Source organism: Rhamphochromis sp. 'chilingali' (assembly GCF_963969265.1).
Source record: "Rhamphochromis sp. 'chilingali' genome assembly, chromosome: 17".
Taxonomy (NCBI): domain Eukaryota; kingdom Metazoa; phylum Chordata; class Actinopteri; order Cichliformes; family Cichlidae; genus Rhamphochromis; species Rhamphochromis sp. 'chilingali'.
Genome location: NC_137944.1, coordinates 19263782 through 19284097, shown reverse-complemented (window position 1 = coordinate 19284097; position 20316 = coordinate 19263782). Strand labels below are relative to the sequence as shown.

The window sequence follows — 20316 nt, the reverse complement described above, 5'->3', positions numbered from 1 at the left end:
ACAACAAGAGGACAACAAACATTAATTTTACAGTTCTTTTGTTGACATTTTAAAGGAACAATTTCCCTGGGTACTTGAAATATCTATGGCTTTCTACAACACATTTTGTGAGTGCAAAGCTATATTCAACTGCCATTTTATTACTTGCATGTTTCTAGTATTGGGTTGCCTTCAGAGCTTCTTTAACCTTTTGTTACATAGATTCGTCCTGCTCTTAGCGGACATGAGCAGCACCTTGTGTGCTCTTCTGCTTTAAAACTTGGTGTGTTGTATTCAGAGATGCTCTTCTACATGCATCTTGCCTTTTAAGTGGCTCGTTGAAATCTCGGCATTATCCTCTGACCTCTGACATCACGGACCAGAGAACGGCCACTTACAAGAAAATCTCCCAGTAGATCAGCAGCTTCTGAAATATTCATACTTTTTTGGCATCAATAACCATGTCATGTTCAAGGTCACTTAGATCACCTTTCTTCCCCGTTCTGATGCCCGTTTTTTCTTGACATTGTCTTCATATTTACATTCTTCAATGTACTGAGTTTCTGCCATGTGTTTGGCTGATTAAACAAGTGTACCTAATATAACTATCAATGAGTGTAAAAAGCAAAGCATTGGTTGTATATCTGATTTACTCTTAATGTGTAGAAAGATGTAATTTATACACCACATTATACAAGTTACACAGGAATGCTTAATTCAGCCTCCACAGGAGTCTGAAGGGGAAATGGTTATGAGTCACCTTTTCATTTAGTTCTGCCAGCTACCACAGTGAAATCCAACATATCGTTGTTATAAAGAATCAAAATGGGTCAAATTGTTTGTGAGATGAAATATGGTGATGTAGCAGCTATCGTTTATCTGAATTACTATTTAATTGTTCTTTAATGTATTTTTTTATTACTTAAGTTAACTGTTGGTGTTTCATCAGGAAGGGTGTCTGTCATAAAATATTTGCCAAATAAAACCACAGGGAGAGGCAAGGCTGAGATGGTTTGGGCATGTAGAGGAGGGATACTGGATATATGGGACCAAGGATGGTGACTATGGAGCTGCCAGGAAGGAGGAAAAGAGGAAGCTCACAGAGAAGATTCATGGATGTAGTGAAGATGTGTGTTGTTGATACATTCCTGCATACCTTGGCATATGATTCCGGACCACAATACAGTTATTACTTTTAATGCATATAAGCCTATATTTTTACAATTTTGCACTATTATTTAGTTGGATTATTACTTTTATTTAAGTAAAAGGTCTAAACATAATAATTTACCATTTTGTTAAACACTTCTTCAAACCAAAATATTCTTGAAACCTTTGTGTTGAATTAAACTCTTTGTTTACTGTATTTATTTATGATCAAACATTCATAAGGTGAGCTTCCCACTACTATGAAATTTTACTTCCACCATTTGCCAGGCAGATCTGAGTCAAAATCTAAAGTCCTTATCTCAAAATGTCTCAAAATCTCAGAGACGTGTAACCTGAAATTATTTGGAATTCTTAAGTCAATATTTGGAATGACAGACAACAGAAAATATTTTTCTTTTTTCAGTGGCAGAAACAAGCTTCCATATCCCTCCCCCCTACAACATCATTTAAAAAAAAATCCTGAAAATGCCTAGACAAAAGGAAAAAAACTCATTTTTCCCCTTACAAATATATGTTGTTTAACCGTATACTTGTGATTTTTTATTTATTTATTTTTTGGTCAATGTAAATGTACAAATGTCCTTATAATTACTCGTATTACCCTTATGATAATAATTATCTCCATGATGCCATAGGCTTGACCTGTCGAGTTTACCTCCTTTGTTAGGTTGTGCAACTACATTTCCCATAGTTCCTTTGAGAGTGGCTACTGTGTTGGATGACAGCTATCCGGCGCCGAAACACCGAAAGATACTCAGACGACAGAGCCATGGCGGCCACGGGTGGAGGGAAAATTAGAAGCAGGAGATATCATATTGCCGCTAAACCTTACGCCAAGAGTAAACAGGTAAACAGAATGAACAATTTAAGTTTAAAGCCCGTTTCGAGGACCGTACAGTGACTGTAATGCTTGTATTCTTGAGGTCTTGTTATTGTTTAGTTGGAGACATTTTGTGGCCTGCAGTTAGTGCTCGTGGCCTCCACGCGCTGCTAGCATGCACAGGAAATGCTAACGGCTAAAGGCTAGCTAACTAGCTCATAGGTTAGCAAAAGCAGGCGGGCTTGACAGTCAAATCGCAACACGGTGTGTCATTTACATTAGGTTACGAGTGTTGATTAAGTGCTCATTCACATGCGAGAAGTTGAGATGGCCAACATTTGTTGAAGTCGTGAGTTTTTAACTGTTAACAAAGTTCGTAGAAAGCGAGGAAGTAGGATTCTAGCCGTTAGCCGATGGAGCTAGTGCTAGTGGACGCTAGTTTCGGGGAACGGCGCATTGTTGTCCTCGGTTCTTAAGTTTTGAGGCGTCATACTGTTGCAGGTAGACGTGGCAAGATGGTTTGGTTCTAAGTAACAACTGTCTCGGGGTACACATAACTGTTTTCCATTTTAAGCTTGTGTTGGTGGGCTGGGTGGAAACCTTTTAAGTGCTAGGCACCGTTAGCCAAATCAAAGCCAGCTGAACTGCGCAGAGAGCATTGGCTGCTTGGAAACCCACATGGTTACCTTAGTGGGTATATTTGCCGCCTGGACAGCGGTATTGTTGGCTTTAAGACCACCCTGTGATCTTAATGGTGGCTAAGACTATCTTGTGTACTTTTGTGTTTTTGTCAGTTTAAAAAAAAACTCCAGTTAACTACAAGTGTATTGGCTACTGGAGTGCAAATTAACTGGAAATCTTTCTTCCTTTCTTTCTTTTTTTCGAGAAATATACAATCGACTTTCCTTGACAATCGTCTTTAATAGTCGTAGTTGTACAATCATCAGCACCAGCACAAAGTTGTCACATTTATGAATTTCAAGTAAGACAGGATTTTGGATAGATATTATTAATGATCAAGATATATTGATTATACAAACAAAATACTACACATTTTTTAATTCGACTCTTCTGGGTTTCATGGTTTTTGTTTTCCTCCCGTGTTTGATGCTCTGGATCAGGTAATATCACAAATCAAGTATAATCAACATGTTTCTATCAAGCATTATAATTGATTGCATTCATACGACTATGTTTGACTCTTTACAAGTTGTGGCAGTGATTTATTAAGCTGCTAATTGACCAGAATCCAATTCAGGGTCACAAGGGCAGAGGGCTGGAGCCCATCCCAACTGTCATAGAACGACAGGTAGGGTACTCCCTGGGCAGGTCGCCAGACTGTTATAGGGATAATGCATATACACAGAAAAACATTCACACTTCTACCTAAAAGCACCAGTTAACCAACAGCAGAAAAAGAAGATTCATGTAATTTTCCAAGCTCTGCTGTTGTCGTGCCAGTGTCATGTTACAGCTCTTAACAGCATATCTCACATAATCAGCAACCCAGATTTTGCATAATTCAGCATTGATCCCATGGCAATGTACCCTTTTGACTTCGCACATAGTGTTAAAATAGAAATGGCATTCAATGAAGACAAGTACATGAAACTGTGGCATGAAACACAAAAAGAAGTTGAATAGTTTTTCATCTCTGTAACATGCGAGTCAAGGTTAAGTCTTTTTAAATTGTGCATCGATTCAATAGCACATGATGCAGAAGTGTTTGAACTTTCATATTTAAGTAAAGTCTCACTCACCCTCAAACAACAATTACCCAAATCTTATTTACAGTTTAAAAGATAGGTTTAATTTTTCATCATCAGTTTTGTTTACACAACACTTTGTTGAGAAAGCAGAAGGAGCTTGGTAAGACATGCAGTGTTTGTGCTGTTTCTGTCTTGATTCACTTCTAGGATTGCAATTCTTCAAAACAGTCGGGCTGGCTTCACTATAAGAGCACAAATTTAATTAGATATTGTTCACTTCAGGCTTCTCGAGGTTGACGTGCAGTTCGTGCAACACTCTTGGGTCTTAGCTATGCTACTGTGTCTACAGTTATGATTTTTTTTTTTTTTTTTTTTTTTTTAAAAAGCAACACTATGGTGGTGCTTATGCTCATTTTTCACATTTTATACACATGTGAATACACTAGTGTATTTGCACACAGGGTAAAGTACAGGGTGCCCCACAGGTGTGTGGCATAGATAAGGAGGAAGGAAGGAGCATATATAGCTTATCAAGTGTTGAAAGTCACTGCGGGGTACATGGTGTCTCCAAAAGATGCACTTGCAAGCTGGTGCTTTTCCTCAGAGCTTCCTTTTCTGCCTTCTCTTATCACAAACAGCATTGATGTCTTAATATGAAGACACCCAAGTACAGCAATAACACCAGACTTTACATTAAATAAATGTTTTCAATAAACGTCTTCTTGCATCAAAAGACCACCAATTTAGAATCCACTTAGTCACTTATCACATCACCTGTTCAAAAAGCTTAAATCTGAAGAAGACTAATCTTTTCACCTGCTGTTTCAGGTTACACACTGAAAATAAGGCTGCTAGGCTGAGTTTTTTTTTGTTTTCTTTTGTTTTTAAGAACAAACCAAAAGTAAAATGGTCTGTGTGCTGAAAGTCTATTTGCCACATAGCTTCAAATTTGGCAGGTTCTTGTTAAACTTAGCTACAGGCTGAGAGATCGGTCAGTCCTCTCTCTGGAACTGTTTTCACATTTGGTGTCTCTGGTCAGGATGCTTTCTGAAGTTTCCTTTTCTCACATTTTGCAGTCAGTATGAAACAGTTCATATCAGACATATTAACACTGCTGGAAATATTCTGTTTGGTTTAGCTGATGAAGCTAGCAGAGCATAAATGAGTTAGGACGCAGGCAAGACTGCTCAATAGTGCACTGGACTGTCCTCACATCAGCTCAGTCTGACCTCACACAAACTTTTGGGTGGATATTTTTCATTTGAATTGATTAATGTGTAGAAAAATTTCCCAAGATCGATATGTGAAAACACCCTTTTTACCTTCTTAGTATGAAGATTAGCTTGCCAGTATGCCAAAGAGACAGAACTACAGTTATGTCATTACTTTACACTAAAACAAGAAGAGTGCTATCAATGAGGGCACAGTGTTCCTCGTGTTTAGGTTGTATTTTGTGGCAGAGGCAGGGAGTATATGCACACTGCAATAGCAGTTGCTCATGGGCATAAATTCTTAACTTGTAACGTGCCATGTGAAAACCTGTATAAAGTTCAAATTTTTTTATTAAAAAAAATTCTAAAATGTAAGAACTTATAGATTAACATGCAAAAAAAGTTTAATTTATCTGTGTTTAATTGTTTTCCATGACTTTTTAACTCAAAGATGTCAAATTATGACCGATGTTTATTGTGGTTTAATAATTACACAAATTGTCACCTGTAGTATGTTCATAAATAATTAAACTTCTGATAATGTGCATTATCATAGCTTATATTTCGGAAAAAATCACTAAGCACTAATTAGCTGCTCTCCACTGAGTGTCTCCTGCTGTGGATGAGTTTCATCATTGTGGACTGCAGTTGCTAATGGTCGAGCTCGCTTTGTAGCCTTAGTGAGCTGTGTGTAGAGGTCCATGACCAAGCTCTCTAGTTGCTGTAGTTTCTAGTTAAAGTGAATCACAGTTCTTCTGCAGGACAAATTAAGGACTGCTGTTGTCAACTGCAGTCCAAGATGGGGAAGTTGGAATACAAGGCCCAGAGCTAAATTGCATAGACTGATGAGCTACCGAGTAGGGAGACAAGAATGAGGGGAACTAAATTAATTGTAGATTGTTTTGTTCTCAGAGATGGCTTAAAAAAGTTACAAATCATAAAATGTGTGTCCCAGTATAACTGGGTGTTGAAATGCATTTACTTTCTATGCATGGTATTTAGAAGATTTGACTCCTCTGCATCGACAGGAATTCATCCAGTGTTTGACCTGAGTACAGTGCAGAACGTCACTTGCTCAGTGTTTCACAGAAGCATGCACAGTGCCTGACCCAATTTCTGTGCTTGTTTTGTTTTGCGCCAGTGAAGACGAATAGAGTCTCATTGCAAATGACGGGCTGTGCACTTGATTCAAATAAAAAAATCCAATGTATAGCTGTAGTTTGCTAATCTGCAATGTCCAGGGTTTTTATGACTCGGTTATGTGGAGTTGATTTACCACAAGTTTATTAGGTCTTTTGACTGAGTATGGGATTTTTTTGTGTTTTGGTGTTAAAAGTGAAAAATCCACAAGACTCAACTAGCAACACTTTTAGCAGGGAATTTTATTTTACATACATTGCATAGTGTCCAGTGCTAGTTGTCAAAGGAATTTTCAAATGAAACAGCTGCAAATACTGACTTGGTTTGTTTTTTATGTTTAATTTAAATATTATTTATTTTACACCCTTATTGACTCTTTCCTCTCCCCTCCTCTTGGTTTTATCAGCAGCAGTCAGGCCTCATCAGTCGAGTGACAGACACAGTAAAGAGCATCGTTCCTTCCTGGCTGCAGAAATATTTCAAGAATGGCGATGCTCCTGAAGGAGGAGTGGATATACATGGGACAGAGCAAAACTGCAAACCGCCTCCTCCTCCTAATGGTAGCGAAGAGGGACCACCTCCCCTCGATGGACGTGACTCCCCAGAGCCAAGTACTAGTAACACAGGTGAGGGGTCTTTCAGATCATATGGTTAGTGGTGATATTTTTTTTGTATTGCTGAGCTCACCTGTCACATTTGTCCTTCTTACACAGAGCCCTCAACAAGCAGAGCATCCCTGAACTTTCAGGAATATGTGCTCTCGCGACCTCCTCTTAGTCGCTCCCATCTCCACTTCACCCCACTGGATGCCTCCTCCCCAACTTTGGGGGCTTCCAGTAGCCTCTTCTCACAGCCCTCCACCTCCTCAGCCCCTGGACCCTTTTCCACTGGCTTTTCCTTGGTAAAAGAGATTAAGGATAACCTGTCACAGCATGAAGATGATAACATCTCCACCACAAGTGGATTCTCCTCCCGTGCATCTGACAAGGGTAAATAGATGGCAGATTTGTGTGTTTAAGTGTTTTGTAATGTAATCTGACATAATGTAAATATTTAAAAAGTGGCAGCTACAAACATGAAATCCGCAATGTTCTGCATACACTCGCTTTTCCTCCAAAGTGGGTTGAGATAGTGGAGCAGTTAGAAGAAATTTAATTCTCAGTTGATGAGTGAATTGAGCCTCAGTGTTGAGTTCTTTGGATCTGTTGTGCCGTTAAACCGGTCTGTGTTCAGACTATTTGGCTACTGTTGTTTAAATGTAAACACACAACTACAACCCCATATATAGCCTTGACCGCAATGTGTTGGACTTCCATACATTTGCATATGCAAAGCTGATTTCTTTATTCCAGGACTCTACCCTTTGAATACTGTTTGTTCGTGGGATGAAACCATGTTTAGCACAGCTAGTAAGGTAATTACAGGATGAAGAAAGGGAGTCTGAACAGATTTGACGTAAAAGTTATAATTTGAGTTGATTTTTATGATCTTCTTATAAACATTGTTTTTCTCGCCTCAGACTAAGCAGAACTGGTGATTTTGCTTTTTGGATACATTTTTAGATTAAAATGCAATCAAATAAGTATTGCATATGTGGATGGGCAGTTCAGGTAGAGGGGATCTAGTATATACAAACAACTCAGCCACATAACCAAAACAAAGTGCTGTAATTAAAATAAATAAATAAATTACATTTTATATCCCACACTTTTTGGACAGATTTTCAAAGCCCTATAGAGCCACGGCTAGAAGCTAGATTAACACACTAGTGCTCTCTTGAATTATAGAGATTTTCAGTATCTCTTTCTTTTTCAGATGTCCCCACTTCTAAAACGGCATCACTTCCTCAGCTTTGGTCCCCGGAGACAGACAGAACAAACTCTGGACCTCAACCTTCCCAGTCCAGCCTGAAAAAGCCTGCTTTCAACCTGTCTGTCTTTGGAACATCATCCAATGTGAGTGTTTGTCTGTCCAACAAGATCCTGAATCTCTCAGCATGTAATGTTTCTAAAAAGCTCTTAAAAAAAGAGTTTCATACATGTTTTACCAGGGTGCCATGAGATGAGTGAGGAACATGATTGGGTGAAGCTTGCTTATCACAACAGCTTCATGTAAATGTGCTGATCTTTGCTTCGAAGTGCAGTCAAATGTTGATCCTTCGAGCTCTAAATTATAAATTTACAGTGATATTTTTGTTGGATAATATTAGGGCGATTATTTTGATAGTCGACTAGTTACCGATTATTTTTACGATTAGTCGACTAATCAGATCATGCATCTATTGGACGTACAACGTACAGCTTATTGCACCAGCATGCATCTGCTCTTATATAACTATCATTAGCTTACAGTTTTAAGTGTTTAAGGTATGTGCTAACTAAAAATAAAGACAAGATGATAGTTTATTACATTTTAATGAAATTTGCTGATTGTCTCGGTGAAGTTTAATAAACTCAGCCATCTGCTCCTTGCTATCTAAAATATAACAGGACACTGGAGTATATTCTCTACCATCTCACACTTCTGATGATCAGTTGTCTGCTTGACGTTTATACATCTGTGTAAAAACTATAACTTTAATCTCAGCCAAACCGATTTACTCAGGAACAAATAAAATACTGAAAAAAGCCAAACAACATTGTTAAGTTATCTAAGTGACTTGTACATCACGTTTGACCTGAGTAGCGAAAGAGGGTGGTGGGTTTGAAAACAATTTGCCGGGAGTTCGGTGTTCTCACGGGCTCTAGTGAGCCTTGAACCCCGGCTAGCTATCGAGCTGGTGGGTAACAGACGTCTCCGAAAACGTCGGAGCGCTTTTGAAAATATGTGGTGTCTTGATAAACTGAGCAGATATTTGAGGTTTACACAGCTACATTCTCGCCTGAAAATATGCTAAACGTTTATTTTGTGACCCAGAAAGAATAATAAGAGTAATATTAAAACTAACTAGCTGCCGCCATTGTTGGAAACTGAGCAGGGCCGCGCTATGAATTCTGGGACACAGCTTCTTCTTCTTCGGGGTTTAATGGCAGCTGGCATCCTTGTACATGCAGTGCTGCCATCTTCTGTTTCAGTCCGCTATTACACTCTTAAATTCTACTACTTATTCCTGCATCTTTTGGGATCTTACAAAGTCGACTATTAAATTAGTCGTCAACAATTTTGATAGTCGACTAATCGTGGCAGCCCTAGATAATATGTAAAATCACTGTTACTATCCCTCTAAGAGACAATATCTTGTTTACAAGATTACTTTAGTAATGTTAGGCTGCTTTACATTTACTTTTTGAGGCCAACCAATTCATAGCAAGTAGCATTGCTGTTCATTCTAGCTCTGATTTTAATAAGACAAAACAACAGTTGAATATTTAAACAAAAAAGTAAGAGTAACGCCTAATACAAGTCTGAGCTTGTCGGACATGTTTTAGGAAGCTCTAATGTAACAGTTAGTAATTCCCTGTAAAACCACATGAGATTATAATAAATTAACTTCTAAGAATATGTGAAAGCTATGGTTTGACCAGTAAAAGTCATAGTATACCTTTGACTTTCATTGTATATTGAAGGCACTATAACACATATTTGCAGTTTAACTTTGCACTTGATTTATTTTGAAATGTTTTTCTTATTTCATGAGTTAAAGTAAAGTAAATCATAACAAATAGCCCTCTCATAAATTAGGATAATAACTAATTTAGGAATGTATGAAAAAATGACTCAGAATTATATTTACCTTCCTCCGTTCCAGTCCACTTTAAACAGCACTGTGCTGAACTCTAGCCAGCTTGGAGATTCACCCTTCTACCCCGGGAAGACCACCTATGGTGGTGCAGCTGCAGTCAGGAGCTTGCGCAGTCGTCCTGGAACACCGTATCAGGTGAGCAAGATGATGGTCATGTATGGTGTTAAAACAGAAGCTTTTATTGTTACCATGGCACCGAGTAGCAGTCTATCGCAGTAGGTCTTATGCGTTGTATTTTATTTATTTATTTTTTATTTGGTTGGTACACCCTTGTAAAACATAATATTCATGCATTCACTCTGTTACATTTACAGGTGTGCTTGCATTTATTTTTAATGTAGCTTGTGTTGAATAAAACAGTGAAAACATGGGTTGCACTGAAGTATATTTTTAATCTTGTAATAAAAAGTGTCTATATATCAGGAGTTTTTGGATTGTCTAACATTGTAGTAGTTTGCAGTAGTTTCTGAGGGTCGGATTTGATCCAGAAAAACACATGAATGCCCTGCTAATGTAGACTGTTGTTATGGTAGTGTAATGTAGTCCGGCTTATCCAGGTAGACAGTTTTATCTAATAAAGTCCTTTTTCTTCTTCTTCTTCTTCTTTTTTTGTCTGGCTGATGTTAGGATTATCTGCTTTTGTGACCACAGTGATTGGTACCAGATGTAGCACGTAGCTAGCCAACCTTGGCTTGATTGTTTGCTAATGTTGCCTTTGGCAAAATGGCACTCAAAACCACAGCAGTTTTGTGTTTGTTGAGTTTGTGTTGGAGTCTGTTTGGTGGAAGCTATTAGGACTGTGTGGTATGATTAAAATCTCATATCCTGATATGTTTCTGTTTTACATGAGAAATTTTGTACTCAGGACTGAACATTACTCATTCATATACGATTATTTGTCTCTTTTATTTAAAACTCATGAGCAACTGTTTAAGAATGTAAAAATGCGACTTTATAAAGTCTAAAATACTTCTTAAAACTAAATGATTAAAGACCCAGCATAAAATATTATTATACAAAACATCAAATATAAACATTGTACCTTAAAGGTTCACTCTAGGATTTATTTTGACCATGTGATGGTTCTTTTGTTTCTCATTCGTAAACTTGCTCCATATTCGTTCATATGGTTCTTTCATAGGTGGTCGAATAGGTTTGTGGTGGCCCGTTTTGCGGACCACTGTGCAGCATAATATGCAAAGTACAGTTTGGTCTCTGTCAGACTTTCTGTAACTAAACAAAGTTCTTGATACAGAGGTAGTTCCTGGGTTAGCAGTAAGATCCTTCATTTGTCTCAACTCACCGTTCTCTCTTTCCGAGCTACAATGTGTGTTCTGTCTCAGCTCCACTCGTCATTCTGGTATTCATGTTTCTGTTTGCATCCATGTGTTGCCATGTAAGATTGCCCACCATAATACAAATGATGATGAAAATATCGCTGTAAACGGTGTATTTGGCAACACAAGGAAATATATAAGTGGTTACTGGAATCCATTTCAAAGCTGTTGTTGCTTACTTTTGGTGATGTGAATGAGAAGGAGGCACAGCATTCAATTTTTGTCCTGCGCACAGACACCAGTCCACACGCTGTTGGGTGTAAAATGCTAGAGAGGTTAAAGGTATAATATGCTCATATATTGGCAATAATTGTGTTTAATAAACAATAAATGTTGCATAGAGCATGTTTAAGATGTTGGAGTAAGTTGTTTGTTTGTGATACTGACATTATAGTTTGAATATTGATTAAACTGTAGACTGAAGTAGTTTATCTGATATGCAGGCCCCGGTGAGGAGACAGATCAAGGCCAAGCCTGCTGGTGCTCAGCCCTGCGGGGTAACCAGCGCCACAGCCAGACGCATCCTGCAGTCTTTGGAGCGCATGTCGAGCCCACTTGCTGTGAGTACACACATGCAAGATGAAATTATACTTTTTATTATACTAGTTTGGTGTCCCACACAGAAGTGAATATGCAAATATAAACATTGTCGAAATGTTCTGGCAGGTGTTCCTGCTTAAAATCTTTAAACCTGATGGACATTTATTTGTCTTCATTTACAGGATGCCAAGCGAATCCCTGCAGCAGCCTCATCCCTCTTACTGTCACCAGTAAGAGCTTTTAATATTCAGCATACACATCTGTGACACTTTGTACATTGCAGCACATGATGTGAGGATAAACACCCCAGACATTGAGAAGCTGGTTTATATTATTTTGTTATACTGACACCACATCCAGCCCAAAAAGTTCTCACTTGAGTTCTGTCTTGCAGCCAGTGGATGGTGTAAATCCAGATGCGTTACATCTCCTGTCTAAAAGGAAACGGGTAAGTACCAGTTTTAGAATATATGTGGCCATCAAAATTTTAGTTAGCTCATAGCTGTCCAATTTTAGCCTTGTACCTCTGGTTCGTTAATAACTGTGTTGAATGTGGGTGAAAGCTTGTGGTTGCAGATCAACATCTACATTTCTCAAGTGTCCTCTGCAGTGTGCTTAGTGATACAAACAGGAGATCATTGTACAAGTGCAGCAGCACTTGTTGCAATTTGTCTTCATGTCATTTCTGTCCCCTACCGGTTTGGTCTCCTTTACGCTTATTAACGGGAGTCTCCTCAGCTGTTCCTCACTCTGTGTGTATCTCTTATGTGTCCTCACACACCTGTGAGCAAAACTCTGGCAGGCTCATGAAATGGTGTTAATGTGCGCTGTATTAAGTGCTGTCCATTGTTAAATTGTGCCAGCTCTGGAATGAACTTGTCCTCAGTAATAACTGTCAGGCGTTGCCAGCTGTAACAGCTGCAGTGCAGAACAATGGTGTATTCACCCTTACAGGTCTGAACAAGAAACCCTGCTTACCCAAACCAGGGCTTTCATGTGTAATTTCTGTTTTACTCTTGGCATGGTTCAAAATATAACCAAGCAGTTACTAGAATTTTCTTGGTTATGCCTCTTGAGGCAGTGGTATTTTATTTTTGTTTTTCTTTTAGTCTTACATAAGCAATCCTGATACGAACCCCATATTTTTAAATTAAAATATAATCTTGACAGTCCTCTGTGGGTCCACATTGCAATTTCTTTATGACAGCATCTGAAGGATTGCTATAAAGTTATCTTTGAAGTACAATTTTATGTATGTTTAGTAGAGCTGGGCGATATGAGATTTTTTCATAACACGATATGTTTTTTTCATTTCAGGCGATAACGATATCTATCACGATATAAGCCAAATAACTATATTCGTAAGATTTAAATGTGCCGTTGCTCACAAGTAAAATGTGAAATAATCAGCAGCTTGTTTTTATTTAAATATTTATTTCCCATAATAAGTTCAACAGGGTAGATGTACTTAAGGAACATGAGACTTTTTCAGATAAATAAAGGCAAATATTGCAAACTACACAAAAGGCAGCCGCTAAAGCGTTTAAGTTTCAAAATAGAACAAACAAAACAGACTAAATTGTCAATTCCACTTAGAAACAAAATATTAATTCTAAAAATAAATCTTAGTTTGTTTTACAGAAGAACAGACAAAACTGACTAACTTTTGTCAATATCAAATAAACTGAGAACTAAAAGGAAATTCTCAATCTCTCCTTGTTGTATAGCTTAGCTTTTCAAACAGTTTTAACAGTTACTTTAGTCTGACAAAAGCCGAATGACGAATTAGCGCTTCCAGTCAGAGACTGAGGCTACGTCCACACGTACACGGGTATTTTTGAAAACGGAGATTTTCCGTTTTCGTTTTAAAAAATAATCCCGTCCACACATAAAGGCAGAAATGAAGGAAAACGCTGCTATGAACATGCCAAAGCAGCAGGTGGCGCTAGATTCCTAACCGTGCCGAAATGTTGGCCAATCAGAAGTCTAGAAGCCTCGGTGGGAAAAAGTAAACAAAGCTGGGGCATAGAAGCAGAACCGAGTCGTATGTGTGGACGGACAGTAACTGTGTGTATATGTAAGCATTTAAACACTGCAGAGAGTAGAATTAATAGTAACCGTATTGTAGAAATTCATTTCACCGAAACAATAACGTGGCGCACAGTGTGACGCATGCACCAGTTTATTGTATTTCCAGACTTGCTTTCGGCACAATTTACAGTGCACGCTACTCTGTTTTTTGTCAGACTTGAAATAGCCGAAATACCTTCACACTACGGAACTTCTTTGGCTCTTCCGTTCGACAATCTCTCCGGCATTGGAACCATCATCTGTTTTCTCTTCGGTCACGCTCGGTTGATTTTTCTAGTCGGCACACTCATTTCCTCCATTACGCGCTGGCTCCATTACCTGCTGGCTGCTTCCCAAACAAACACACGTGCGGCTTGGCACTTGTGCTGTACGTAACAAGCCACGCGACGTGACGCTGCGGCTGTGATTGGTTCGGCTCTGCGCTACTTAATTTGGATTGGCTGACCTTTTTTTTTTTTTTTTTTTTTTTCTTCTTTGAGGACAAGAGCGGCGAGGTCTATCGCGATAGCTTAATTTCTCTATCGAGTAAAAGTTATATCGCGATACATATCGTTATCGTTCTATCGCCCAGCTCTAATGTTTAGAGAAGTTGATGTTCACATTTCAGATCGGTTTCATTTTTGAGTAGAAAGGAATGAACTGTTTCTGAATATGGACACAGAAAAGACCAAGAATCAAACACTGCCCTCTCAGTTAACTCTATTTTTATTTATTTTTTTTCTCCTAAATCCAGATGGACTCTAACCTTCCACCGGTGCAAAAACTTGTGGTTCCTGCTGCTTCTGTGTCAGGAAACCGCTCTGTGTCCTTCAGGCCTACTTTAACCCCCGGAGGAGTGACTCGAGCTGTAGACAGGACTGCAAGAGATACGGTTAGTTGCACGGTGGTGCCTCCCGCCATGATTTTTCTGTATTTGACTGTAGCCAGTCAGAATATATCAAATATAAAAACTGTTTGTAATCCCTTTGTTTTTGCATTATTCCCATAGCACACAAGACAATCACCACAGCTTCCTGAAGCGACCCCAGGTCCATCTCAAAGGTAAAACAGTGACTCTGATTAATCAGGTTCAAGTCTAACTTAAGAACGATGTTCCTGTCTCTGAGAAACTGAGGTAACAGTTTCCTCAGTCCATTTACTATTCTTACATTTTCAGATTTATGTCCTGCTTAAAAATCTTGTTTAGAATTTATCTCACAAATTAATTTATTTTAGTCAATTTATTCAAAGTAAGAAAACACGACAAGTTAAATGATTCAAATGGTTGTTTATACCTGTATTTGTTGTTTGTTTTTGTTGTTGTTTTTTTAGCACAAAGAGTTCTAGTGGACCAGTTTATCCTCTGTCCAGCACACCTGCAGTCAGCAGCGTGAGCTCTGGAGGAGGAAAGATGAAGAGAGGGAAGACCAGTGCTCGGCCCTCCTCCAAACGTCTGGAAGATGAGGTGAGATCTTGATTTATCTAATCGTGATCTTTTTGTAAGTTATCACAGTCTTCATCCAGTAAGAGAAACAAAGGTATAACGTGTTGCTTCTGCTTGTTTTCTGACTGCAGGTTGCGGAGGTGCCAGAGCTCCCGGCCATTTTACTTCCCATCAGCACATCTGCATTACCCACCTTCAGCTTCTCTTCTCCTTTGCCGCCGCTCAACACTTCCACTAGCTCCTCTCCCAAGATCCCGGCTGTTACTCCTGTTAAGGAAACAGTCCCAGATAAGGTACGTCTTAAAGCATCCAAGCGTTTTTCTGTCATAAAACTGCGAGTCTGAATTGTTAATTGACATCAAAACAAACTTTGAACTAGTTCAACTTGACTTTACTGGTGAGTAAGTGACTGAAATAATGCTTTTCAGTCAGCACCAATTAGGGTTTTTTTTTTCTTTTCACTTTTTACAGGATCCACCAAGAGCCTCAACACCACTTTTCACATTTTCCTCCCCTATTGTCAAAACCACTGCTGCTAGCCCACCTTCCTTTTCCCCCTCTGTAAGTATTTTTTCTACTTTTTTAATAATTACACAACCTTGCTTTAGAAGGTTAAATTGATAATTGTTTCTCTGTAGGCTGGATTTACTTTTAGTGCACCTGTAGCCAAGCTGGGTCCTTCTATGGTGAATGGAAAGCTGACCACGCCCATAGCAGCAGCAGGTAAGTGTTTTGTGTCACAAAAATGCCAGAGGCCCTTTCACATACATTGTGACAGTATATTTAAAATAGTGCTGTCAGCATTAATCTCGTTAAAATGACGTTAACACCATAACTGCATTAATGTGGCAAATCTGTTAGCAAGTTGCCGCGGATTGCCCTGTGCGTAGGGCAGCAAGGCGTCAACGTGTCAGCGCGGTTAGCTCGTTAATGGATATTTGCCTCGTTAATGCAGTTATGGCGTTAACCTAATTTTCACAAGATTAATGCTGGCAGCACTATTTGATTGTATTGAGCAAAGTGCAGCATGGTGTCGGCTGGTGAGCACTTGCTAATGTGTGTTGTACTGAAATTTTACTGTTGTGCAGTGTGATGTGTATCTGCACGACAGTTAGAAAAGATGGTGAGCAGCCACAAAGAAGACACAGTACAGTCAGAGTGAAGCACCCATTTTGCGCGGTTCCTTCTACTGAAATGATTTATGATAAATGGACTCATACTTGTATGTAGGGCTGGGCCATATTATACCGTTCACGGTAATACCGGTACAATGTTAGGCAAGAAAATTAAAAAAATCAGAAAAGAAAATATTGCGATAGAATATGGGTAAAACGCGCATGCGCAGTGCCTTTTTTCTTCATACGCACATGGCTGAAAAAGCATGGCGGCAACGGAGAATGAGAAGGGGAAAGCCAATCGTTGAGTGAAACGGATGACCCAGTTTGTAAAAATGGTGCCACTTCAGTGATGTGGAACTGGTTTGGTGTTTGTCTGTCAGATACCCACCAAGTATACCCACCAAGTACTTTACCAGGTGTAACTATGAAGTTTAACTTCCAGGCATCCATGAAAACAGAATTTATTACATTTAACGGAGTTAGAAGTTAGCAGGAAGCTAGCGGAAGTTAGCGCTAGTTTCGCTAGTTACCTAAGCATGATATAGCATGTTCTGACTGAGAGATTTCTGAAAAAATTCAAACGTACAGCTCTGCTGTCACTTCCAACATAAATGAAGACAAAAAACTAAACAGCAGTGACGTTTGTAGGGTTACTGAAGTTGGGCTAGGTGGTATATAATGATGTGCTACGTGATCGCTAGCGACACAGCTATGTTAGCATAACATAAACAGTGAAGCTGCAGGATAAACGCTAATACTTTTCCACTTAGTAAAAGCTAACGTGAGGGTTCCTGATGGTTAGAGACAAATGCAATCGCATGGCAGGATGCTGTAAACGGACCAAACTTCAGTCAGGAGAACAACTGAGATAATCCAGCCACAATAGAAGGTTAGTCATTAATATACTGCAACAACATGGGAATAGAGCAGCTGTGATAGAATACAGCATTAATGAATCAATGTTACAGAAGCGGAGGAAGCAAGAAGAATGAGTTGAATAAAATTTGATTTATCTGACTGCTTTGTTTTGCTTAATGTGTCTTATAATCCCGTGCACCTTATGGTGCACTCTGGAAAAAAAAATGTATTTGACTTTTTTTATTTGGCACACTGCAGTTTAATGTTGCAAAGCACCTCTTTTTAACTTCAGTGGATATTATACATGGTTATGCTCAGGATATGTCAGCCCATTTCTACTGGAAATGCCTTTGGTTAAACTTTCAGCAAGGAATTTGCATTTGCACTGTTAAATTTTTATATAGCTTTAATGCACATTAAAAACAGCTGCTTGTTTAAGTGAAAATAAATGGATGGGTTTTTTGCACTAGTAAAGTTGTGGAGTTGTATTTTGTATTTTGTCTCGCATCAATTATATCGTCAGTTATATCGTTATCGCAAATTTTCAAATATATATCGTGATAAATATTTTTGGCCATATCACCCTGCTCTACTTGTATGCTTTCCTTCTACTCACATTGAGTATGCAAAACATTTCATACTACAAGTCCAATTCAGTACTTTTCCTCTATGCCTAAGCATTTTTCTAACATTCACATGCTGGTGTCTGACGTTTATTGGCAGAGGAGCGCTGTTCCGCACATGTCGTCACCCTGTTAGAAGTAATTGTGGAGTGAGCTCTTTGAAGCCTAAATCATGAATTCTGGCTTCCTGTTAGTTTGTATCAACTGAGAAACCTTGAAATGAGTTTTTGGTCTCATGTTTTCATGTTTACAGTAAAAGCAGCTGTAAAAAAAAGCACAGAAGACTTTGAAGGACCTTTCAAACCAGCCAAGACCTTGAAGCAGGGCAGCGTCCTCGATCTTCTCAAAGCCCCTGGTTAGTCTTTGTATTTTGTGTTATCAAAAATTTTCAGATGTTTGACTTTGAAGTTCATTGCTTTAATTAATGTTCTGGTTTCTTCAGGTTTCGCCTCTCCAGTCGCTCAGATATCCCCAGCTCGCGATGCTACTCCCCAGCAGACGTCCACACAGTCCACTGCCCCCGCCTCCACCTCTGCAACCTCCTCCATTTCTTCAACGGGGTTTGGTGGTTTGTTCAAACCCTCAGCAGACTGGACCTGTGATGTCTGTTTGGTTCCGAACAAGCAGTCAGACACGAAGTGTGTTTGCTGCGCAGCCCCACAGCCCAAGTCTTCATCCAAATCCATGGACAGTAAACAGTCACCCTCCACCTCTGTTGGGCTGGAGAGCAGCAGCAGCACTAACACCACCTCTACCACTACAACCACAACAGGTTTTGGCACAATGTTTTCCAAACCTGCCGGCACCTGGGACTGTGATACCTGTCTTGTTATAAACAAACCGGATGCAGTAAAGTGCGTGGCCTGCGAAACGGCCAAACCCGGAACGGGACTCAAACCCTCACTGACTCTTTCTTCGGCCTTCTCGCCGGTTAAGACTGTATCTACTCCTGCAGCCGCAGTTTCTACAGAGTTCACCGGGTTTGGAGACAAATTTAAAAAACCTGAGGGTGCATGGGAATGTGATACCTGTATGGTGCAGAACAAAGCAGAGGACACAAAGTGTGTGGCCTGCACGAGTGCTAAACCAGGTAATGAATTAAAAATGTTGCTTTTCTGTTGCTGAATCTTGGCTTTAGGTTGCACCAGCTCTCCTTTGCAGTTTTTCAACTTATATATATATATATATATAAAAATGTATTTATTTTTTTCCCTCATGATCTCATCATTGACTGTGCAGGAGCATCAGCAGGAGCCTCTTCATCAACCAGCAGTGCCCCTGTGTTGGGATTGGCAGAAAAGTTCAAGAAGCCGGAGGGAGCCTGGGAATGTGATGTCTGTCTTGTGCAGAATAAAGCATCTGATGTACAGTGTGTCGCCTGTCAGGCAGGCAAACCTGGAGCTAAAGTGGAACCCAAGGGTAATAAATGCACTCTACTTGCAGTATTTTTCAATAGCATGTAAATACTAGTTAAGTGTGTAGGGTACTAAAAGGTTTTCTCTTGTGTTGTTGTTTCATTACATCACTTTTCCCTCTTTAATTGTGTCCTCTCGTTTCAGCCTTTGGTTCTACTTTTGGTTCCTCAGCCAGTGGAACCTCAGGATCTTCTGCCTCTAGTACTGGAGGTTTTAAGTTTGGCACATCAGACAGTACTTCAGCATCTGGAGCAGGGGGTTTCAAATTTGGAGGCTCGCTCACTGAGTCGACCTCGTCTTCTTCATCAGGTGGATTCAAATTTGGAGTACCGTTTGGAAGCTCCTCATCAGAAACCACTTCTAAAGGCACTACTGCTACATCAGGGTTCAAATTTGGCAGCTCGTCTGAGAGCTTTAAATTTGGGGCTGCCTCTAGTGATGATAAAAAGTCAGACCAGCCTGCTGCAGGTTCTGGGTTTAAGTTTGGAGCTAGCGGTGGGATAGCGTTTGGAACTGGATCTTCTAGCACAGAAGGCAACTCTTCTAAGGGAGGCTTCACAATTGGACTTTCAAAACCCGAAGAGAAAACAACAGTCACCTCGACAACCTCCTCATCCTCCATTACTTTCACGCCTCCCTCCTCTCAAGAAAATAGTAACAGTAAAACATCTTCGAGTGACACAGCATATACAGACACCGGCTCAGGCAGCATCTCAGCAGCCACAGCCGGGTCTGTATTTGGGAGATTGGGGGAGCCGAGTTTGGCCACCAGTGCACCACAAGTAGTCCCTACTTTTGGGTCCTCACAGGCGGCTAAAGAACCCGCTGCTCCTACGTTTACCTTTGGTAAGCCAGAGGAAAAGAAGGAAGCGGTTACCTCCTCTGCTCCGTCTACCTTCCTCTTTGCTGCTGCAAGTAAGGATGCAGATACTACACAGGCCTTCACTGGTGGCTTTTCGTTCAGCAAGCTCAATGCTCCAACAGAGCAACCTCCACCTGCTTTCACTTTTGGAAAGTCAACAGACAAGAATGAAACATCATCTTCAGAAGCCCCAAAGCCTACCTTCGCTTTTGGAAAAAGTGCTGCAGGTACTTAAATTTCTGTCACTTAACAGCACTTTGGGTAGATTGTGGTTTCTA

The 20316-nt window shown here is 39.7% G+C and overlaps 1 protein-coding gene across 2 annotated transcripts in view; it reads left to right on the top strand.

Annotated features, from left to right (window-relative positions):
• Window positions 1-1867: 1867 nt before the first annotated feature.
• Window positions 1868-20316, top strand: part of nup153 (nucleoporin 153) — a gene marked incomplete at its 5' end in the record, with an annotated part of 22156 nt that continues 3707 nt past the window's right edge. The window contains 18 exons of one of the 2 annotated variants that reach the window (XM_080862810.1): window positions 1868-1996; window positions 6436-6655; window positions 6743-7018; window positions 7845-7984; window positions 9778-9906; window positions 11552-11668; window positions 11831-11878; window positions 12043-12096; window positions 14473-14610; window positions 14728-14780; window positions 15051-15183; window positions 15294-15455; window positions 15634-15723; window positions 15801-15885; window positions 18015-18116; window positions 18204-18851; window positions 19001-19180; window positions 19321-20265. In XM_080862810.1, the coding sequence (XP_080718936.1) occupies window positions 1868-1996; window positions 6436-6655; window positions 6743-7018; window positions 7845-7984; window positions 9778-9906; window positions 11552-11668; window positions 11831-11878; window positions 12043-12096; window positions 14473-14610; window positions 14728-14780; window positions 15051-15183; window positions 15294-15455; window positions 15634-15723; window positions 15801-15885; window positions 18015-18116; window positions 18204-18851; window positions 19001-19180; window positions 19321-20265 (3649 nt within the window). The remainder of the gene's footprint in view (window positions 1997-6435; window positions 6656-6742; window positions 7019-7844; window positions 7985-9777; window positions 9907-11551; window positions 11669-11830; window positions 11879-12042; window positions 12097-14472; window positions 14611-14727; window positions 14781-15050; window positions 15184-15293; window positions 15456-15633; window positions 15724-15800; window positions 15886-18014; window positions 18117-18203; window positions 18852-19000; window positions 19181-19320; window positions 20266-20316) is intronic. The other variant, XM_080862811.1, reaches the window with a different exon arrangement.